Source organism: Acanthopagrus latus, chromosome 22, assembly GCF_904848185.1.
Source record: "Acanthopagrus latus isolate v.2019 chromosome 22, fAcaLat1.1, whole genome shotgun sequence".
In the NCBI taxonomy this organism is placed as follows: Eukaryota; Metazoa; Chordata; class Actinopteri; order Spariformes; family Sparidae; genus Acanthopagrus; species Acanthopagrus latus.
The window spans coordinates 17,501,510-17,522,217 of NC_051060.1; the positions used below are offsets into that span (position 1 = coordinate 17,501,510).

Below are 20,708 nucleotides of genomic sequence, written 5' to 3' on the forward strand. Positions count from 1 at the left end.
GAATGGAAAAAACAATGGACTGTGGAATAACAACAACATGTAATAAAAGACATTAAAGGGGCCATTCCACCAATGGTGCTGTACTTCTCAGCCTTAAACTTGCTTCAATTATCCATTATACCTGGTATCAGTATGAGACCTGTATCAGGATACGCTGTCCAGACAATAACTGATCAGATGTTGCCTTTTAGTTGACACGTGTTTTTTGAAATGCATTGTCGTTATCATCAGTGAGGTTAGATCCCCGCCCCTCTACAAGAAATTCTTAATGTTTTTTTTCTCCTCTTTTAAATTCAGCAAATGTCATACATCAAGCTATTTCTTCTTTGTTTCAGTTTGTTGCAGTAGCAGTGGGTGGGCTACTCGATGACAGTGAAAAAGTCTGTCTTCTGTTAACAGCATATCAGTTGCACAGAATTATTTATTTATCTGTTTTATTAATTTAACTTTATTTACCCAGGACTTCCCTTGAGATTAAAATCTTTTTTTTTTTTCCAAGTGAGACCAGGCCAAGATAGCTCACCATTATAAATTGCAGGAATTAAAAAATGGAGAAAATCCAAAAAGAGCTTGTTTAAAATACTTAAGAGACACAGCTCAGGAAGAGCAAACACACCCGTTGGTAACATAGTTCTTTTTTTTGTTTGTTTATAGTTTTGTAGTTATTGAGTTCAGAGCAGTTATTTCTCCCTCTTGTATTGGTCTCATTTTCACGCAGTTCTGTTGAATAACATGTTTTCATGGCACAGAGTAAATGTAGAATCAGTAATTGCAGGTGTAACCCTTAATTTTTCTCTCTAAACTTAAACAACTGCCTGCATGTTTGCTGAAAACAAAGTTATGTTGTGTACAGACGTCAGCACCTATCTAAGATCCCAACACAATATGAGCTACACCGGCTCCACAGGTGGTCCGACAGACCTGATCACATTCCAGTCATGAAGCGTTGACGCCTTTCATCAACATGTGTTTTTCCTTATCTAGATAACGTGTCTGGATACAGATCCTATTATAATACCAGATATGTATGGGCTCATAATGTCCTCTGCGGTTCTGGAGCTTTCTCTAAAGTTTGACAGAATAACCCTGATGATGTCATTGGGGTTATCTCAGCTTGGGCTTGCATTTTCTTCTTCTTCTTCATTTTTTAAAACAGTTGACAGAAAGCTGGCTTTACAACCTCATGAAAGTGGGAGCATTTAGCTGGCGAGTTTGTCCAGATTAAGTTGCAGTAATATAAGTTGAATTGTAGTGCTCATGCTAAAGACTAAAAGTCAGGATTTTTTTTAGCTCTTGCTCTACAGATTTTGACAGTTTTCCTTGATGGCTCTAATAAGCCCTCCAAGATTGAGTAGTTATAACACCTAATCACTGGAGTACCCGCTTTTAAAGCTGACAGACTTAATTTAGTAGTTTTTGTTCATTTGCAGCTGTGGCTGTCAGGAACTCTAGAACCAAGTCCTTTTGTAAAGAATAATAAAATCTCCATGATTGTCACCTAAAATCAGCACTAATTCAAACCATCATGCACCACACAGTCGATTCGCCTTGAATTAGCATTTTCTTCAGCTTCTACCCAATCAGTCGCCTTGAAAAGAGGCAGCTGAACAATCTATTTTCACTGCTGTGAATAGCTGAGAAAAGCACAACATGCAGCTCTACCCACATATTTCTTTTCAGCTAGACTTTGAAAGATGAACATTTACAGACGCAGGAGCTCATTTAAATGGAGAAGGGGGGAGCAGTTCACTCTTGCACTGCATTAGTGTTGGAGCAGCACAGTCATTATGTGTGTCCCAGAAGCTTTTATGATGCTCCCTGAAGTTAATTTGCACGGAGATGTGTACACACTGCAACACATCTGAAATTAAAATTGTATGTTGGCTTGTCTGATTACAGAGCGAGCCCCCACGATGTCCAGCAGCGTGCTTAATTCTCAGAGGACAAAGTGGTTTTAATGAGCCCTTTCCTTTCCAGCAAACTATTCAAAACATCTCATTTTGGTGCAGCGCTGCAGTCCCCCTCGTAGTCGAATCTCAAATTGCGTCCGGAAGACGGCGTATAAACAGTCGGCATGCATATGGGAATGTGTCAGAGTTTTTGTCTGTGTTTTGTCGTTATGTTATCTTTGTGTGTGTGTGTGTGTGTGTGCGTGCGTGCGTGCGTGTGTGTGTGTGTTGATAGCATGGGAAGTGCAGATAGACAGTTTCTGGCCCAGAGGAAATAGTATCAGTGATGAGCACAGGCTGCATTAAAGAGGAATGAGGGCTCGTCTCCAGGGAGCTGTCTCTGAGCTTCATGGATTCTGGAAGGCATTTGAAATTTCTCTCTCTGTACATATTTCTCCCTTTCTTTGCACCCGTGTTAATCTTTTAGCAAATGTCGTCTTCTTCAGATCCGGCTGCCTGTCATCGGTGATGCAGCAGCTCAAGAAGGAATAGGAAATGCGATTTAGCTGCTTACACGACCCTCCAGTCACGAAGTAGAATTGCAGGCTTATCCTCGACTTAAGAGACGAGTCAGATGTCGGTTAGGAAATACGAAAATCGGTTTCTTTTCTGTGCTCTGTGAAGACCAGAAGAGTAATCAAACTTGAATGCTGAATGAGAAAAAAAAAGTCCACAATAAATCAGCTTAAATCACAATCTGACTGTCCAAATCACAACCCTCCACCTTTCTGTCCGACTCTGCAGCAAGTCCCGATAGCCAACGGCACCACCAATCCCTGCAGCTCGTCCAAGTGCGAGGTCAAACTGGAGCTGGCCTTTGAGTACCTGATGAGCAAGGACCGCCTCCAGTGGGTCACAATCACCAGTCAACAGGTAAGAAGAAAGGCTCAGTGTGAGGGCGATGAAGTCGAATACATCACTGTCAATATTACTGTGGGAACAAGTCTTCTGAAAGTCTGTGGTTTTATGTTAACATGTCATCTGAGAGAGATGATCAGTTTTCCAGATTTGATTTGCTGACGGTCAGTCTGTGATTTCAGGCTATCATGATGAGTATCTGCCTTCAGTCTATGGTGGATGAACTAATGGTGAAGAAGTCTGGCGGCAGCATAAAAAAGGTTTGTGTCAGGAGAAGTAAAAAGCTTCTTCAGTGTATTCATCATTAAGTCCTTTTGCTGTGTTTTTAAATTTAACACAGAATGTTATCTCAGCTTTCCCGCATTAAAAATGTTCATCAACATCTTTGTGAGCATTAAAAGGTCTTATCTAGTTATTTTGGTGATTGTGGACACAAAAGGTTATTGGACAGCACATGTAAATGGAGAGCCTCCCCCATAATTCACAGGGTTCCTCCATAGTAATATTTCTCAAATTCCTCATTTGTTCTGGTGTCTTCTGTCTCCTTCTAGATGCTGAGGAAACGACACAACGGCTCCATCCACCGGTCAGACAGTCAGCAAGCTGTGAAATCTCCCCCTCTACTGGTGAGAAACAGTAGTCTTGACTTGGGTTTTTTTCTTTAGATCTCAGGAGTAATTTTGACCATTCTCGTTGTTTGTGGCTGCAGGACTCCCCCGACCCGAACCGTGAACAAATCGTCAAACTCTCGGTGAGTATGTTTTTGACTTTTTAAAGGTCTCCGTGTGTCTGCAGCAGCTTAAAGTCTTTATTATTAAGTTCATAAACATTAGGCCTTTAAAGTAATTATATTGTCTTTAAGGCACTTTAATTGATCATTGACACATTTCACATGTTGCAAATCTTTAAACATAACACTGTCTTTATACCTTATATTTGTTATCAAAATGTAGATTTACCTAACCTACCATATTACCACGTAGGACATTAGAAAGCATTACATATAAGTGTGTGATGCCTGCAGATATCCTGATTCTGATATGAGGTGTAAAGTAGCAATGCAACATATGGTGCTAAATGATGGGATCAACATGTTCTCATAAATCAGCGTCGATACATTGTGATTATATCGTGATTATTTCTTCCAGACCAAGCTGAGCTCCGTGTCCCTCCGAGGGATCAGCGCCTCCAACTCGGCGAACGACATCAGCGGCAATGATTTCCACGGCAACTACGCTTTCGAGGGAATCGGGGACGACGACCTGTAACCGCCGACCCGCCCCCTCCCCCCCTTTCCTCTTCATTCCACTGTCAACGACTGGGACGATGAAGATTACGAGCTGAGCTGAGCCGAGCAGAGCCGAGCGGACCAAACACGGCACACGATTCTGCAAGATTGTAGCTTCTTCCCTGGAGAAAAAAAATCGCTGCCTTAAGCTCTCGTTTAATCTTTGACAATGTCCTTTCGTTTAGACTCTTACAGCTCATCTTGATTTGTATTTTAGTTACAATCATCGTATTCAGTTGAGAAGTTTGTCCGTCGTGTTTTTAAACTTGTGGCAACATACAGTCCATAGCATGTGAAGCTACAGGTACTCGAATAGGGAGGCTTTCTGTATGTTACCGTTTGATTTTTCTACTTAGCTTCATTCACATGGATTACTGTTTCATGCACAGTATATGTGAAGTTCTTTAATGCAGTTAAATCCTGGAGGTACAAAGTAGATTAATATATTGTAAAGTACATGAAGAAATCCTGCTAGATCCTGGATTCTTCCCTTTGGTGGCTGCATGTTCCTATTGAGAGCCAAATGTTTAGTTAGACCTGGCACTAGTGATAATACAGCAGAACTGGATATGGATAGTTCTCGAAAATGAGTCCAGTGAATGTGTTGAAAATCGATCTCACAACTGTAGAGCTTACTCACATGGAAGATTTGGCTTGGCTATATACCAAAACGTCATGTTTTTATACCGTCAGTGGTCCTCTGTGTGTCGCGCTACTCGTGTGCTAAGTCTTAGCAAAGATGCCAGCGGTGTTTGTTTTTTTTTTCCAGCTTCTGTTTGAGGCACAGTCACTCATACTGCCTTCAGAAATAGTCTGATGCCTTAACTTTTCCTTTCCCAGCCTCGCAGGCTGTCATTTAACCGGACATTGGTTGGAACTTAACCGCCAGCGCCAGCCGCTGTTTCCTAGAATCTTGCAGAGCTTGATAGATGGTTGATTTGGCCGAGCTGCTTGCACTTGCTGAACCCATCATTTTGCACAGTATTAACAGGTGGAGATGAATGTTTTGAGTGGAAGCATGACTTTTTAACATTGTGAGGAGATTTTATTATTTTGTTTTCCTTCCAAGGGGCTCTGTAAATCCATCTATGATTTTATTTTTTAAACCGATTTTTTAAAGGTTTCTCATAAATGCCAAATTATAGTTTACTAAAGCATTTTGCACAAAACAAACATAAAAAATTATGACAATGTCACTTTTTATATTATGTACATGCAATTAAGTATTCTGAACATTTACTAATACCTTTATCATCAATAGCTTATTGTAATCAAATAGATCAAATGTAATCTAAGCTGTATAGAACAAAAATTTTAAATGGACTAACATTTATCATTGTTTACATAATGTTTAGCGGTGTTTATTAGTTAAAATGGAAAGTGTTTACAAATTTTAAATCTGATTTTCTGTCTTTTTTTTTTTTTGCGAGTGAGGGTGTTGTGGCGAGCATTCTTTGGGGCTTCAGTTCATTGTAATTTGTATGTACATTGTGCCAATCATCTCAGAGGATTTAGTTGAAAAGGTGCTTTCGGTGAAGTGGCTAATGTGATCACAATTTCTGGAGTGAACAAAAAAGAACACATCTCGCTGTTTAACAAGACATTTCATTCCACTTTTATCGGCGTCTTTTCGAAGCCTCTACATGTAAATCAGTGCCAACCTATCAACAGCTTTACTCTCACAGGTAGCCAGAACTGTAAATGAAACGTTCTCAGTATAAAATGTCTCGTTCTGTCACTGCTTTAGCTTCTTTTCCGTCTCCAGTTGCATTCACAGTTGGGATTTTCTATTTTCTCGATCCCTGTAGATACCATATTACATGGAAGCTGCAAAGGTCCTGGACGTTAGTAATCTGTAGGTGCCAAAATTACACTTTCAAGTGCATTTATCATCAGCATCACATTTCCAGAAAAATGTCAAGATTTAATGAAGATTGTTTTGACTGGATTCATTCCACTACTTTTTATTTCAGTCGTAAGGTCGGAGACAACTGTCATGATGCTACAATAAACTCTGAAATTAGGTGATCTTTTGGTCCTCTGTTGTCTGTTGATGGCTCAGCTTTAGTTGTGTTTTTATCGTTACTCTGCTCTCCTCATCAGAAGCAACTTGACAGTATGACAAAAGTGCTACTCGGTGTAGAGGAACTAAGTGATATGATTCAGTACATCAATGCGATTTTAAGTTTCTGTAGAAGAAGAGAACTCTCACCTTGTGAAGGTTAGGAACTGAGCTCAGAGTACTGTCCTTGTAATCTATGCGAGGAAAAATGAAGAGACCCCGTCTGTTGTCTGACATTCAATGAAATGAATTCCATGTGTTTATTTCAAAATCCTCACTTTAAGGCATTTATGAGACACTGCATAAAGACAAAAATGGACACTTGGGGGGATATTGGTACTAATCAATGGGTTCAATGCTCCATTGTGTCATGGCAAGTTGGCAACCTGAAAAATATCTCACTTGCATATAATAGTAATTCAAAAAGAGAGTAAACTTAAATCACAGTCCCTATTAGTCTTCCCGTGGTAACTAAATAACACGTCACACATTCAGAATAAGATGATGAAAACAATTCTATATATTAAAGTATGCACTTCTAGCAGTGTGTTACAGCCACATTAGAAAAATAAAACAACTATTACACACATGCTTTTTCTAATAGTCTCTTTTTTTTTTCCCAAGTAAAAAAAAAACAAAACACGAGTATGGGCTATTTTCACAGTCAATAGTAAACAGTAATCGAAAGGAAGGTGATCAAACAGTCCCTTTTTTAAAAAATGAGAAAATTTAAGTTCTAGAACTTTAATGATATGTAGTGTGTAAAAGTTTGCGGAGAAAAATCGTTTGAACGTGCTTGTTTACGATTTCTGTTACTCCTGAATCACAAATAAGAGATGTCAGCCAACGTTTTTTTCTTCTCCCCCGTCCAGCTTCCGAATGCAACTGTGTGTAGAATTGTGCTTTTTTTTTCTTCAACAATAAGACTAGGTCAAGGCCACGGAGGGCCTTTTCAAAAAGCTTGTGCATGCAAAAGAACCAGAAAACTAAAACTGTTGCCAACATTTAGGTCTCCCAAATAACATGTTTATAATCCTGAGGGGTTTGGCAAAAATGACAACACAGTTGAAGACACTGGAGACTATTTCAGTTAGGTTTAACACAACCTAGTCAATCGGTCTATCGAGAGTAAAACAATTCCAGTACTATTAAACAGCACTTTGCTAGTAGTACATACATTAGTAAATGAATTTGAAGGCATGCCGTTATTGGAGCTTGCACCCAAATGCAAACGAAGCACAATGTTGGCCCTTAAAAGGACCTGTAGTTACTCAAAGCTGCACTGTGTAGTCAGAGCATAAACTCAAAGTTAAAATAACCTCATGAAGGCGGAGTCAGGTAAATGTCATGTGAAGGGAGAGTAGGAAAAAAATAAGTAACATTCAAATAATGTCATAAGACTTTTGGTACAAAAGTAAAGGTTTGACTTAAACATGACAACTTTCATAAATACAGCAAATATCCCTCATCTTAGTTAAAGGCGACTACACAGTGCAGCCCAACAGTTCAGGCAAAAATGTGCATGAGTTCTATATATTGAGGTCAAGGGGTGTCACATTTCAATTCCAAATCAAGTGTTTGCAATGAACATTTGATCTTAATTCTCCAGGTCAAAAGCAGGATAGGCGATTCTCTGTGGTTTATCTTCTCTCCATCCTCGCCTGCTTGTGTTTGCAGGTGACAAAATTCAAGCTGTTGCTGTAAATGGCGTCTACTGACCCTACTTTCTGTCTGAGCGTTTGGCACTTTGTTCCCAATTCAAACCGGAAATTATGCAACTCTCTCCACCAAGGAACTTGTGTTTTCGCCCGTGTCCGCTTGTTGGTTTGACTAAAATAAAAACTAAAGAACAGATCTCCATGAAACTTGGATGGAGGATGGGTCTTGGCCCAGAACTGGATCTGGATAAAAGGACAGATTCAGGAATTTTTTCTTACCTTTGTACAAGGGCATTTAAAAAAAAAAAGAAAAAAAAAGACACATCTTTAATTTAGAAAATTAAAATTTAGGTGACGAAGTATTGGATTAAAGGTGACTGCTGGGCCTTGGTGGAGGAGGTATGTGCTCAACTGAGTTCCATTCTAGTTCGATTTTAAATCAGTTCTTTAAATTTCCATCATATTGCTTTACAAAAAGAAGGCAGTTACAGGCATCATACTTAATACCATGTAGCTCTTGATCTTTACAAATCAAGACTTGTATGTCAAACAATAGCATGGCTGTCAGTGCTAAAAGAAAAATGAAGAAAATTTGACAAAATGGTGACCTCAAAATCAAAAGTCGAGTTGAATGGTGACACCCCAGTTGAGGAATATTTGGTAGTGTTCTCTGACCTACAATGAAGAACTAGATATGTGTAGTTATACATGAGGGAGGGAAATGTTAGGATTAGCCTAGCGTGGTTTAACATACAGAATGAGACAGTCAAAGGACAAAGTCCAACGTCGTGACACAAACACAGAGTAGAAGACAAACTGAACAGACTCATCCACTTGACTTAATCCAAAAAAGGGATCAAACACATTTGAAACAACAGCTTTTTCATAATTGTGCGAGATTCTACAAAGAAACAATTAGCAGCCTCTGAAGACATCTGACAAAACACTAAAAGACAAGTACACGCTAAAACAATATAAAGGCTCTGTGAAAACAAAAACAAAAAATCTGCTGGTAGCTTAGTTTTGCTGAGTTATATTTTATACAATCTCAAGTTTGTAGCATGGGTGTATTGTCTGACCTCCCTCCCTGGACATATACTGCATATCGACCCCTGTTTCTTTTCTCTGGGTCTGACCGCCGACTCCAATCCCTTTTCTCACTTCCTCCTCGGCATCATTTCCAGTCATCGGAACTTTGACCCAGCCGTCCGTGGCCAGGCCGTGTTTCTTCTGATGTCTCTTGTAATTGTCCCAGTGGCCGGTGGTGTAGCCGCACTCCTGACATTTGTACGGCTTCTCTCCTGTGTGCCGGAGCATGTGCCGCTTCAGGTTCATGCTCTGGTTGCAGCTGTAACTGCATACGGCGCACTGGAAGGGCTTGGCGCCCGAGTGCACCCGCTGGTGGCGCTTCAGGTTGGCCAGGTTCCCGCAGGCGTAATCGCACAAATGGCACTTGTAGGGTTTCTCACCTGTGTGCACTCTATGGTGGCGCTTGAGGTTGTCGAAGTGTGCTGAGGCGTAGTCGCACTGAGGGCACTTGTACGGTTTCTCGCCACTGTGAGTTTTCATGTGGCGTGCCAAGTGGTTTGGGTAGTGTGTGAGGAAAGGGCAGGCGGCGCAGGTGTACACCTTGTCACTGCGCTCGCCAGGGCTGTTGGGAGATGATGAGGAGTCTTTAGTCAGCATCTCCAGGGTACACTTGGCACAAATCTGGGCCGAGGAGCCGTCCTCATCCTCCAGGACGATGCCACACAACCGGCAAGTGAAAGGGAAAAGTGACGGGGGGAGGGCAGGGCCGTCGGATACGCCCCCTCTGCTCACCCTGCTGCCACCGCCGCATGTGGTCTCCAGCAGGGGTGGAGGCTGGTGGCCAGGAGCTGGGTTAGAGGCTGGAATGGGTGGTGGTGACGCCCCCTTTAAGCCATCGAAGGCTGATAGGTAGTCACTGTTCTGGGCCCCCAAACTCAGGTTTGAAGTCGGCCGTGCAACTTCTGAAACTATGCAAAAAGATGAGAGAGTGAGTCACTACTAAGAAAACCTGTAATGTGTGCCATGAGTCACTATATTTAAGGTCCCATTCTTTCATTCTGAGTGTCTACTAGAGAATGTTTACATGCTTTAATGCTCAAAAGACATTATTTTTCTCATTCTGACCACTGCTGCAGCACCTCTATTTACCCACTTTCTGAAGCTGTTTTGCACCCGTCTCTTTAATGCCCCCTATCTGCAGAGTCTGCTCTAATTGGTCGACTCTCACAGGCCTGAGTAGGCATCGTCCACCATGTTTCCACATCAGCTCTGTCTGTGTTTTTCTCAGTATGGCGATGACTGCTTATGGAAGTCCTGACGTCTTGTTTAAAGGCAGTTTATGGAATTTTTTGTCTATGAAGCATCATGATACATTCAAACTATTAATGACACCTCGACATGACTAATAATGAAAAAAGACGGGTCCTTGAAATAAAGTGACCTTTATGCAGATAATGTGATAATTAATAAGGAAAATGATACATACCCTTGGCTGAAGCACCAGACACTTCCTCACTGGCTCTTTGCCCGGTCACACACCTCTTCAGGCTGTTTTGGCCAGTGGCAGGTCGCGGCGGTATATCCGGTCCCGACCCGGCCCCGCCCCCAGGCCCCGCCCCTGCAGAGGGCACATGCATGCGCTGGTGCCTCTTAAGGTTGCCAAGAGAACTGCAGGCAAAAGAGCAGCTCTCACATTTGTAGGGTTTTTCCCCAGTGTGAATGCGCAGGTGTCTCTGCAGGTTCACCAGCTGTGCGGAGGCGTAAGTGCACAGGGGGCAGTTATAGGGCTTCTCCCCGTTGTGTGTCTTCATGTGGCGCTTCACGTGGTTGGCGTAACGCGAGGAGAAGCCGCAGAGGTGGCACGAGTGCAGTTTGGGCAGTTTGTCCTCAGCTGTCAGTGCTTTGTCACCCATCCTGTTTCCCACCCCTTCACCGTCAAGCTGCATATGGGAGCCAGAGCGAATCCCACTGATGCTTCCAAAAGATGAACAGAAGTCCGTGCTTTTGGCTTCCCTGGAAGCTTTGCAGCACCTAAGGCAGTATGGGCCAATTAGGTCGATGCCAGGTCCCAGAGGTTCATCACGGAGCTGTCCGCAGCCCCTGCAGGACAGGTAGGGAGGGAAACTGGCCTCGGACTGGGCTGCTCTGCCCTCGTCTTCCCTACCGTTGTCAGCTGTGCCGCGTGAGTTTTCTGTTTCACTTTCCATGCTGAGCTGGCTGTAGGCAGGGCTCTCCTCATCACCCAGAGGATACACAGAGAAACCGATCTCAGCAGCTACTTCTACACAGGGAAGACAAACGAGACAAAAAAGAAAAATGTTTATATACTACACTTTTTTCATCACATATCATCTACTCTAAATGTCATTACAGTCAGAGCCCATTTCTGCGCTGCTTTTTATCAAACCAACTACATTTCACATCCAAGATTTGGAACCATCCCCTCCCTGTCTGGAGTGGTTAATTCTGTGAACCACATTATAGATTCTTTATTTCAGTGGCTGATGCTGAAATCCAGATTTATTTTGCGGGACAAACCCTAGCAGAGCAGAAGACAACAAACATGGCCAGTCACACAAAATCACAACCACGAATAGCATCAGAGATAATCACGGTTATCCTCACTGACATATTGTATTTCTCATGGCTCAGCTATTGACACGGACAAGTTTACTAGCTTGCTTGACCGGGCAAGTGATTAAAATGTGTTGGAGGAGTGAACCATCTCGCTTCATCCTAATTTCTGTTCAGAGCTGCACACGCGCAGAAGAGAAAATAGCATCTAGTTTGGATGTTTATGAGCCCAAGTGACAGTAAACATTTAATTTATCCTGGAAAAAGGATAACTGAAATGTTTGTTTTCAACATGCAACAACATCTGTTGCTTTGCCTCGAGGACTCACAGTGTCACTGTGATTGATTTAGCTAATTAAATAAAGATTAGACACAACAATTAACAGAAGTATTTGTTGTTATTTGATAACTGCTTGTAAATTAAACTATATGTACACAGCCAAATAAAAATTGACTTGGGGCAAGTACATTTCTGCCCCACTTGCTGGACAGGGCAAGTGAAAAAAGTATATTAACATTGAACCATATTATTATTTGTATTATTCAGTCAAATCAATCAGAATAAGAACCACAATATTACAGATGTTGAACACACATATGGAGATCCAAAATGTCCAATCTGAATAAATGAATCAGACATTTTGAAAATAATCCTAAAAATAGTTAGGTATACAACTGAACCGATGTGTGAAATTACGGCTAAATTAGGGCTGGGTGATATGACCTTAAAATAATATCACAACATTTTTAGGCCACATCACGATACACAATATATATCTCAATATTTTGAAATCTCCTCGTCATGAAGATAACAATATTTCTGACCAAATAGGCTCGACTTCAATATAAATATCATAAGAGTGACTGCTGGTACTTTCTCAAAACAGCGAGATTTTAAAGTAACATGGACGTGATGACTGAGTGTCAAGTATTAGAAAAGGTATTAGTATGTTAAGTTAAAAAAACTGCATCAATTTACTTTAACTCAGCCTTTAAAAAAAGACAATACATCAGACATATTGCCCAGCTCTATGTGAAATAATTCAATACTAAACCCACTAGAGACATGTGTCAGGGCAGTGACTGGTGACAACATGCCACAATTTCTTATAAACAAAGGTTACAGAAAGGACGTCTTGAGGTGACAATGAAGGTGAAATAAAAGCTATAATAACTCCACTGTGACACACCTTGCTTATCCTCAGAAATAATTACTAATAACCCAACTGCTAACTGTGTTATGATGACACATGGTTTAAAGTGATCTCACTGAACTGTCTGACTCATAAAGAGAGCAAGCAGCGATTCAGACAGGTTACACAGTGTCCCTCCATTTCTTCCCATCACACTGAGCAGGATAACTTCAGTACACAGAGAATCTCTCTTAGTAGAAAAAAGTGAGGATTTCAGAGAAACCTTTAATACTCACAGCGCTACCACCCAGGTCAACTGTGTTTTTTAAGCTGTTGTTATGCCATCGGAGGTTTAAAGACAACGAAAAGACAAAAAAGAAAAGACAGACATGTTTCCCAGGAGGTAGGAAGAAAAGCCTCAAGACTTCGAAGCACTCCTCTACTTCAGTGTGTGCCGAGAGCCAGAAGAAAAACCACCTTCCTCCACAGATGTCGAGGCAGGATGTGAGGAGGGCGAGAGTGGAGACTGCCCTTTTATCCTGCCCCATGGAACCCCCTCGTGGATGATTACCGAGCCTAATGATAATGATGATGACTATAATGGTGAAGCTGCTGCTGCTGATGATAATGATGATGAGGGTAGATGATGATGATGATGATGAGGGTACACGATGATGATGATGATGATGATGATGATGATGTGGGGGAAACGATAATGGTAGCAGGGTAGTGGGAGCAGGGGCTGATGATGATGATGATGATGATGATGATGATGATGATGAATAAATGCCCTCTTATAATGGTGTCCTTGATGGTAATGGTCCTATTTTTATGACCATTATATAATAATGGTGTGTCTCAGCTCCTTTCTCTACTTTTCCATTTTTCAGATCACTCCCTCTGACAAAGAGCCATGCTGGGAAATACGAGCTGGTACTTCCATTTCTCTCACTGTCGCACAGAGGGGCAACATTTCATCGCTCAAAAGACAAACTGTAAGAAGCAACGAGTCCCCTTCGTAGTGCAGCTGCAGCTACATTTCCTTTAGCGGTAAAACCATTAAAATCATTTACATCTCCGATTCATTCTATGCTTTCACGGAAATGACAGGAAGTGAAAATGAGCGCTTGTACAAAACGTTATGATACCAGCGCACTTTCATCAAACAAATGTAGTTCAAACTGTCATTGAAATGACCAGTTATTCCCTTTATTGTATAATCAATAGAAACATTTGCCACATAAGCTGTCTGTGAGATTTACTAACAAAGAACAAACACATGCAGAAAAGCGAACCTGCAACATTTAAAAAAAAAAAAACAGTAAGGCAAGAGAAGACACTCTTGGTTGATAAGACAGACTTCCCACTATAAGAGAATGGAAAGATGCAGCGTACAGACAGACAGAGAAAATGACAGGCAGACATCAACAACACATGCCACCCTTAAAACTAGAGTCCTTCAGATTTTAGTTTAATTCACATTTTTGATATCATTTATGATCAGCATCCTTCTGCAATATTCATTCAATAAATCTAAAAGGTGTTATTATCTCTCTATATTCATTAGGTAACTACTAGCGCTTCACCATTTTGCATTTAAATTAATCACTAAGTGGAATATCCAAAACACAGGTGCTGCAATTTACAGTTACATTTAATGGTGTCATGGTATGCATTGTTAAACAAATATTATTTCGAGAGGATTTTATTCTATACAAAAAAACAACTTTTTGGTTGAACGAACCCTTTATTATAATTTTTTGTAACAGACGGAAAACTTGATATAAACTTGAACTATAGATTGCTAATATACTAATACAGTATAATACAATACCTTGGATATGCAAATGTAGATGGAATAACAGCCATCTGTTTTTGTACCAAGGTATAAATTAAAATTGGTTTACTGCTACAACCAGACAACACACACAGCAAAAATGTCATCATTTTGTATCTATTTCTTTGGTTAAAATGAAATGTGAAATTTACATTTGTTCTTAAATCGTGTGAAAGAATTCAGAAGTACCATCTACAGACACCATCAGACTAATTTTAAATTTGAATCCAAAATATATTACAAAAAACATAAAAAAAATTTAGTTACAAACCTGAGAACTTTTCCAGACCTAGAATCTTGCCGTCATGATCAGCATCACCAAACTCGAGGTCTTGTCCTAGAAAGAAGTCTGTGTCTAAGGTGAGGTTTCCAGGAGCTTCAATGGCTACACCATCTTCAGAATCCACTGCGGTCACAGAAAGGAGAAAATCAACCACATTGGATGACTAATATCATTTCGCTGAAGGGTTTAATTTGAATCGATTTACATGGATGTTTAATTGTTTAACTGCAAATGCCCAAAGCAGCTGCAGATAAAGCAGAAAGTAAGATTTAAGAGAAACTCCTGAAGCCGCTCAAGTTTTACAGCATCAACTCGAATCAGCAGCAGCGTGACTGAGAAATCATGTCTGCACATAACTGTTTTATTGACTATTAACAATGGTCAAGTCAGCAGCAAACTTCTGTTGATATGCCATCATTTTAATGTTCTACTTAGAAATAAAATCTTGATGTCTTAGTTTAAAATCAGAATTACAAATGAAGAACATTAAGCTTGGCTGGACAAGGCCGACTGTATTGCAAATACTACCTTACACTCACATTCAACTGAATATTACTTTTTCACTGTACATGTTGGTTTTGAGGTTTTGAGGATTTAAGAATGTAATTATAAATTATGCACAAAAGAAAAACAAAATCACATCATAATTTTCCAGATATGTCAAAGACAAAATGCTATCAGCAACAAAGTTGCTTAAGGCATCCTTTGTCAAGCCATATCTTATATTGTGTGAAAATTGTTTGGTCCGATTCACTAATGAATAACTGGGCAGAATTATACAGGAATTAATTTAGGTTACTCGGGCATTCAAATATGCAATTAGCCAGATCATCAGTCATTGGACAGTTTCTCTGCTGGCAAAAATCCTTTTGATTCCACTACAATACCATTTGTTTAACTGTGGCTATGAAAGTAAAAAGCTGGACATAATCTAGAAAAAAAGAGACAATTTAATTTACTTGCCTACAGCAGACAAAGAGCATTTTATGAACAAAAAATTAAGAGCTAACAGTTGACAGATGGAGCTCTTTCACTGCAGTTACAGCTAATGATGCCTGAAATTCTAACTTGGTCTCTCAAGCTTAATGGCGTCCAAACAACTATCACACAGCTGTCACTATTCAGTAAACAACTTCCAGGCCACTTCAAGGGCAACGTACTCAGCAGCTCTTTCTGGCAAACCCCTCAGAAACGGCATCATGCTACCATCTACTGGCTGTTTTAGGGTTTGACAAAGAAATCCTCTTTTCCACAGAGCCCCATCTCAAATCAGATTTATAGATGGTTATTAAATAGTGCAAACACTATCTCACTGTGGCATGCTGCTCAAGTGACAAGAATAATGCTGTGCTAAAAGAACTGTGAGGTAGACTATTGGATGCATTATTACTGCATGACCACAACATAATTTGGTGTCCTGATTAAGTAACCGAGTAACTAACTGAGCGGTTTCAGGTTGTGGGTTTTCAGTGTTGATTTGTCCTATTGGCCATCACTGAAATACTTTGAGTAAATCGCACTACAAAATCACAAATTCCACTCCTTTTCTATCGCTAACAGATGGCATCCAACCATTCTGAGAGGTGCATGATGGGGGAAATTAGTCAAGGCTACATTTTGTTAGCATGGGTGGTATCAGAAGAACAAGCACTGTGCATGTAAAAACTTAATCTCTGTGTGTGGGAGCTAATTACTGACATGATATCAGTCAACTCATTCTTAATCAGGCACTACAGAGAAGACAAGACTTTGAAAAAAAAGTAGGATTTGCTAGTGCATTACAAATTAATTCAAATGATTGTAGAGTGTTATATTAGATTTAACTGCATGCTAATTACAGTACTGTGGGCTAGTATGATTGATGATGAAACATTTCAGGCACTCAAACAGCAGCGCCTGCTGTCCAGATGTGAGCCCACAGACTCACAGGGATTTCATGTTAACCCCCACTGTCAATCCACAGTTATTGTACATTAGAGACATGGTAGATAACTTGAGGCATGTTGCTCATTTGTGTAGCAAATTTTGAACATTAAAAATATCTCAGAATACCTACACTTGACTGGCTGTGGATTCTGCTGTTTTTTTCTTGGCATCTTCCAGTCAGCCTCTCTCTGATGTGCAGCGTCTTCTCGCAGACTTCCACAACCATCAGCTCATTCTCGTCCGTTTGGAAAATATTCTTCTGTATTCCTACAGATGCAAAAGCAAAACCCATTAGCATACAATTATATTTGTGCAAGGTATCGATTTCTTAAAACCCAAAGTTGTGACTTCAAAAGGTGTCATATGTCTTACCAACATGCAGGCAGACAGAAACGCTTTGTTATCATAGAATTGTAAGAGAACGATAAGATCTTTAGATTTTGGGAGGCTTTGCCTATGAAATTGAGGCATGCTTAAAAAAAAAGACTTGCATGATGGATTGCTTATAAGAAACATTACTTGTTTATTGATCAACTAGGCTTCCAAAAGCTACCTACAAATGTGATATAACATATTTCAGTTACCATTAACAATAGCTTTCTTATGATTGAAGAGAAAGACAAGATTGTAGTCAGCACAACTAATCATTTAGCATATCTACTGTGTCCTATAGAGGCAGGTGGAAGATTTTACACAAAGTTGTGAATAAACTAGCAGTTAATTAGTCCTTACTGTCTTTCTGTCTTAACGTAACGTTAACACATACAACAGGAATACATGGATGTGATTCATCTGAACGTGAACTGACGTTTTTTTACGCTGTAAACAGACGCAGTACCCACCATTAACTAGCTAGCCTATAAGCTACTTTAGCGAAATGGCTAACACATTAGCTCTGTAACTGCCAGCCGACAGAAAGCAGTCAAGCGAGTCAGCTAGCAGCTTAAACTAAAACATGCCCTCCAATAGCACACAGCTAGCAAATGTTGTTGCCAGTGTAACGTTACAAGAGGAAATGTCAGCAGTATTTTGGAAAACCGACGGTACGGAGAAAACCGAGGGGCTAAACAAAATGCGTCTACATCAGCACGTAGTACTGATTGACAAGTGACATCTTCATTAGCCGCGGCTAAACATGTTAACCTACAGCTAAATTAGCTGAGTAGCTAACAAGCTAACATACCTAGAAAACGTAAATACTCCTGTCGATTGAGGTGGGATTTATCGTCGGTATACACCCCATTAGACGTCAAGTGCTCTTCCTCAGATGTAAGACGTCTGGAGATCCGCCATTTCTTCATGAGCTGCGGTGACAAAGAAAGGCAATTAATGGTATTTTTCATAACTTAATTGATTTTCTGATTCGCCTGTGATCCCGCGGCAGCAACAACAATACGACTTCCGGTGAGAGTCATTCACAATAAAAGCGACAACTCCAGTGACGGTAACCCAAAACTTTAATATAGCGCAAACTGCGTACATTATACAAAAAATACTAACTGGGCTTCACTTTAATCTTAAAGCAGTGTTTCACTTGTATATGTGTAAGAAAAAAACATTCAAATTCATGAAATGATTTTTCCTAATTTTAGCATATCGACAAACTACTGGAACTCTGCTTGCATAATTTTAGGTCTTGGATTGCCAGTATTGATTATTTCGTGTTTCAAATGCTTAAAAGAATTATATGTATAGTATAATGTTCATGTGCATAATTGACTATACATATTTGCAAGGTATGGTAGCAAAACAGCTGCAAAGTTTAGTAGTTGCTGCATTTTCTGCTCTTTAGTTGGGCTCACTTTAATGCCACCTTGTGCTTTTTGTGAATATACATTTTCGTAAACAAGAAACAAGATTATTTATATTCAAAATATTCTTGTATTATAGTTCTAAGAATATTTCTTAGGTTAAAAAAACAACAAAAAAAACCCTTTATTTGTAAAATTTGACATTTTTTATAACCTGAGCTTTTTTAAAAAATAAATAAATAAATAAATTATATATATATATATATATATATATATATATATATATATATATATATATATATATATATATATATATATATATACTACAGATTACAGTATTTCAAGGGCATCCTAACGTTAATTACAATTCTTGACTTTTATTCTGAAGGCTTGTGGCGCATACCGGATGTGCTATTCTTGCTGGCGGGATACATCTTGATTCTATTGTATACATCATGCTTCCGGTTAGTGAGGTGTTTCCGTTTCCGAAAATAATTTCCGGTTTGTGTGCCTCACTGAATCATTGTAGTTGTAGTTCTTATGAATGTTGCAGCTGAAATAACTCAATAAGTTTGTCCATATCCACCATATCCATCTAATGGACGGGAGATTGACTACGGTGAGCAAAAAATAAAGATTATCTTCCTCAAATGTCATTCAAACCTTAAATTATCAGCTCATGTAGAGAATCAAATCTGAAGATGTAAAGCAATTAACATTGTAGGAAGTGCACAGATGTCTCAAATGTGGGTAAAATTATCAATCTACATTAAAAATACTGGAATTTTATATCATTTTACCTTTGTCTATTGATGTTTTAGGTCATTAGATATACAAATAGACTATAATCCATCCTAACATTGTTCAAAATAAATTGTATTTTCTAAATTGTGAAGCTTTTAAATCCACGGCATATTGCAGACCCACAAAATAACAATATTTTGCTTGTAACTAATAATTACATACTTATATTTATTATGTGAAAAAAGCTCCTTGAGACTTGCAGACTTGCAGACAACAGAAAGCATTGTGCTTCCTTTAATCTTACTGGGTCAGCAACAAAGTCCCACTCCAGGAGGCTGCATCAACAGGCTTAAGTTAAAGCGTTACACCATCAATTTACACATTAAAGTGTGTTTACAGGTCTGGGGAAGTACTGCTGCATATGTGGAATAAAGTAATACAGTAGTATAAAGCCTTCTGTGGCTCCAGAGGAAGCTGCATGTAAATATAGATAAAGTGCCTCCAGTGTGGACTCAGTAAATAAGTTGCATTGTGGGCAATGTAGGCTGTGGTTTTGAAAAGCAGTCCACTGGTCTTGCATTGCACTACTGTAACACAGTAAAGAGTTATCAAAATCAATACAGCAGAAATGGAGATGTTTAGATGTTTACCCTCATTCTTCTTTCTCCCCAAATTACCCACAATGCTATTTAGTTTGACATCAATGGAGGCAATGTGTGTTTGTGTGTGTGTGTTTGACCTTTCTCTCATCTTTCATTCTTGCTGGCATTCACCTGTCAGATGCATCTTTTAAAGGCAAACTATGCAACAGTTAATCAGCTGTCCTACTCATGTTTGAAACAAATTAAGGGGACAGCACGTCATCAGGGTAACAGTAAACTGCTGTTAGCTCAGTTAGCTGTGCATCTAGCAGCCTGCACTGGTTTACACAGCTAGCACAGGAACTTTGGGGCCTCGATGGTCAGCATGCTAACTACAGTGACGGCGTCGAAACTGCTATATTTCTTCCCACATCATGCTGATAATTTTAAGTTAATTTTGTAACTCAACTCCTCAAATACTGACGCATTGGGATATAGAGACCTACAATCCCAGTACGTCAGTATTGGACGAGTTGGGAATGAGACGCAAAAATCAGCTTTTCTTACAAACAGCACCTTTAAATGTTTTCATCTACAGCACTTTATATGCTAATAATATATTATGAATATTGCACCTTTAATTTCAAACGATCAGCCAAAACATCATGCCACCTTTGGTTGCCTTGGTGATAACCTGAAAGCATATGGTGTGTGTGTGTGTGTGTGTGTGTGTGTGTGTGTGTACACTTGGCACTGAAAACATGTGAGACCCCTCTGATTTTTTTCTTTCTTTTTTTTATGGGCATTTATGAATAGGAGATCCTGGGACTGTGCGTCATCATCCCATTGGTTCATGTCACTGCAGTGTGCCTCCCCTCAGGCCGCCGCACAGCACAGCACAGCACAGCGGAGCACAGCCATCATCAGTCCTGCTGCTTCTGCTGCTGCACCACCGGGGGAAGACATCTCTCCTCCTCACCTCACCGCGGATTCTCCTCTCCTCTTCTGCGCCGGCCATCACCAACCCGCCCTTGT

At 39.9% G+C, this 20,708-nt stretch overlaps 2 protein-coding genes across 4 annotated transcripts in view; one reads left to right on the top strand and one right to left on the bottom strand.

Annotated features, from left to right (window-relative positions):
- The window catches only part of snx17 (sorting nexin 17), a 29,061-nt gene extending 22,938 nt beyond the window's left edge, over positions 1–6,123 (top strand). Inside the window, exons 11-15 of the mRNA XM_037085567.1 lie at positions 2,694–2,822; positions 2,990–3,067; positions 3,359–3,433; positions 3,517–3,558; positions 3,956–6,123. Coding sequence (XP_036941462.1) covers positions 2,694–2,822; positions 2,990–3,067; positions 3,359–3,433; positions 3,517–3,558; positions 3,956–4,075 — 444 coding nt within the window. The 3' untranslated portion in view covers positions 4,076–6,123. The remainder of the gene's footprint in view (positions 1–2,693; positions 2,823–2,989; positions 3,068–3,358; positions 3,434–3,516; positions 3,559–3,955) is intronic.
- Positions 6,124–6,381: 258 nt separating this feature from the next.
- Positions 6,382–18,007, bottom strand: znf513a (zinc finger protein 513a). 3 transcript variants are annotated; one of them, XR_005072364.1, is made up of 6 exons: positions 17,781–18,007; positions 16,728–16,864; positions 14,660–14,794; positions 10,331–11,125; positions 7,873–9,812; positions 6,382–7,821 (listed from the first exon to the last, which is right to left on the bottom strand). XR_005072364.1 is itself a non-coding variant. In XM_037085565.1 (5 exons), exons 2-5 carry the CDS (start codon positions 16,765–16,767, stop codon positions 8,854–8,856), a joined length of 1,929 nt encoding a protein of 642 aa, XP_036941460.1. In that variant the 5' UTR covers positions 16,768–16,864; positions 17,781–18,007; the 3' UTR covers positions 6,382–8,853. The 3 variants fall into 3 exon arrangements, 2 of the variants coding, with proteins under 2 accessions (XP_036941460.1, XP_036941461.1); XM_037085565.1 differs by having other exon boundaries at positions 6,382–9,812; XM_037085566.1 differs by lacking the exon at positions 17,781–18,007 and adding an exon at positions 17,440–17,676 and having other exon boundaries at positions 6,382–9,812.
- Positions 18,008–20,708: the final 2,701 nt, after the last annotated feature.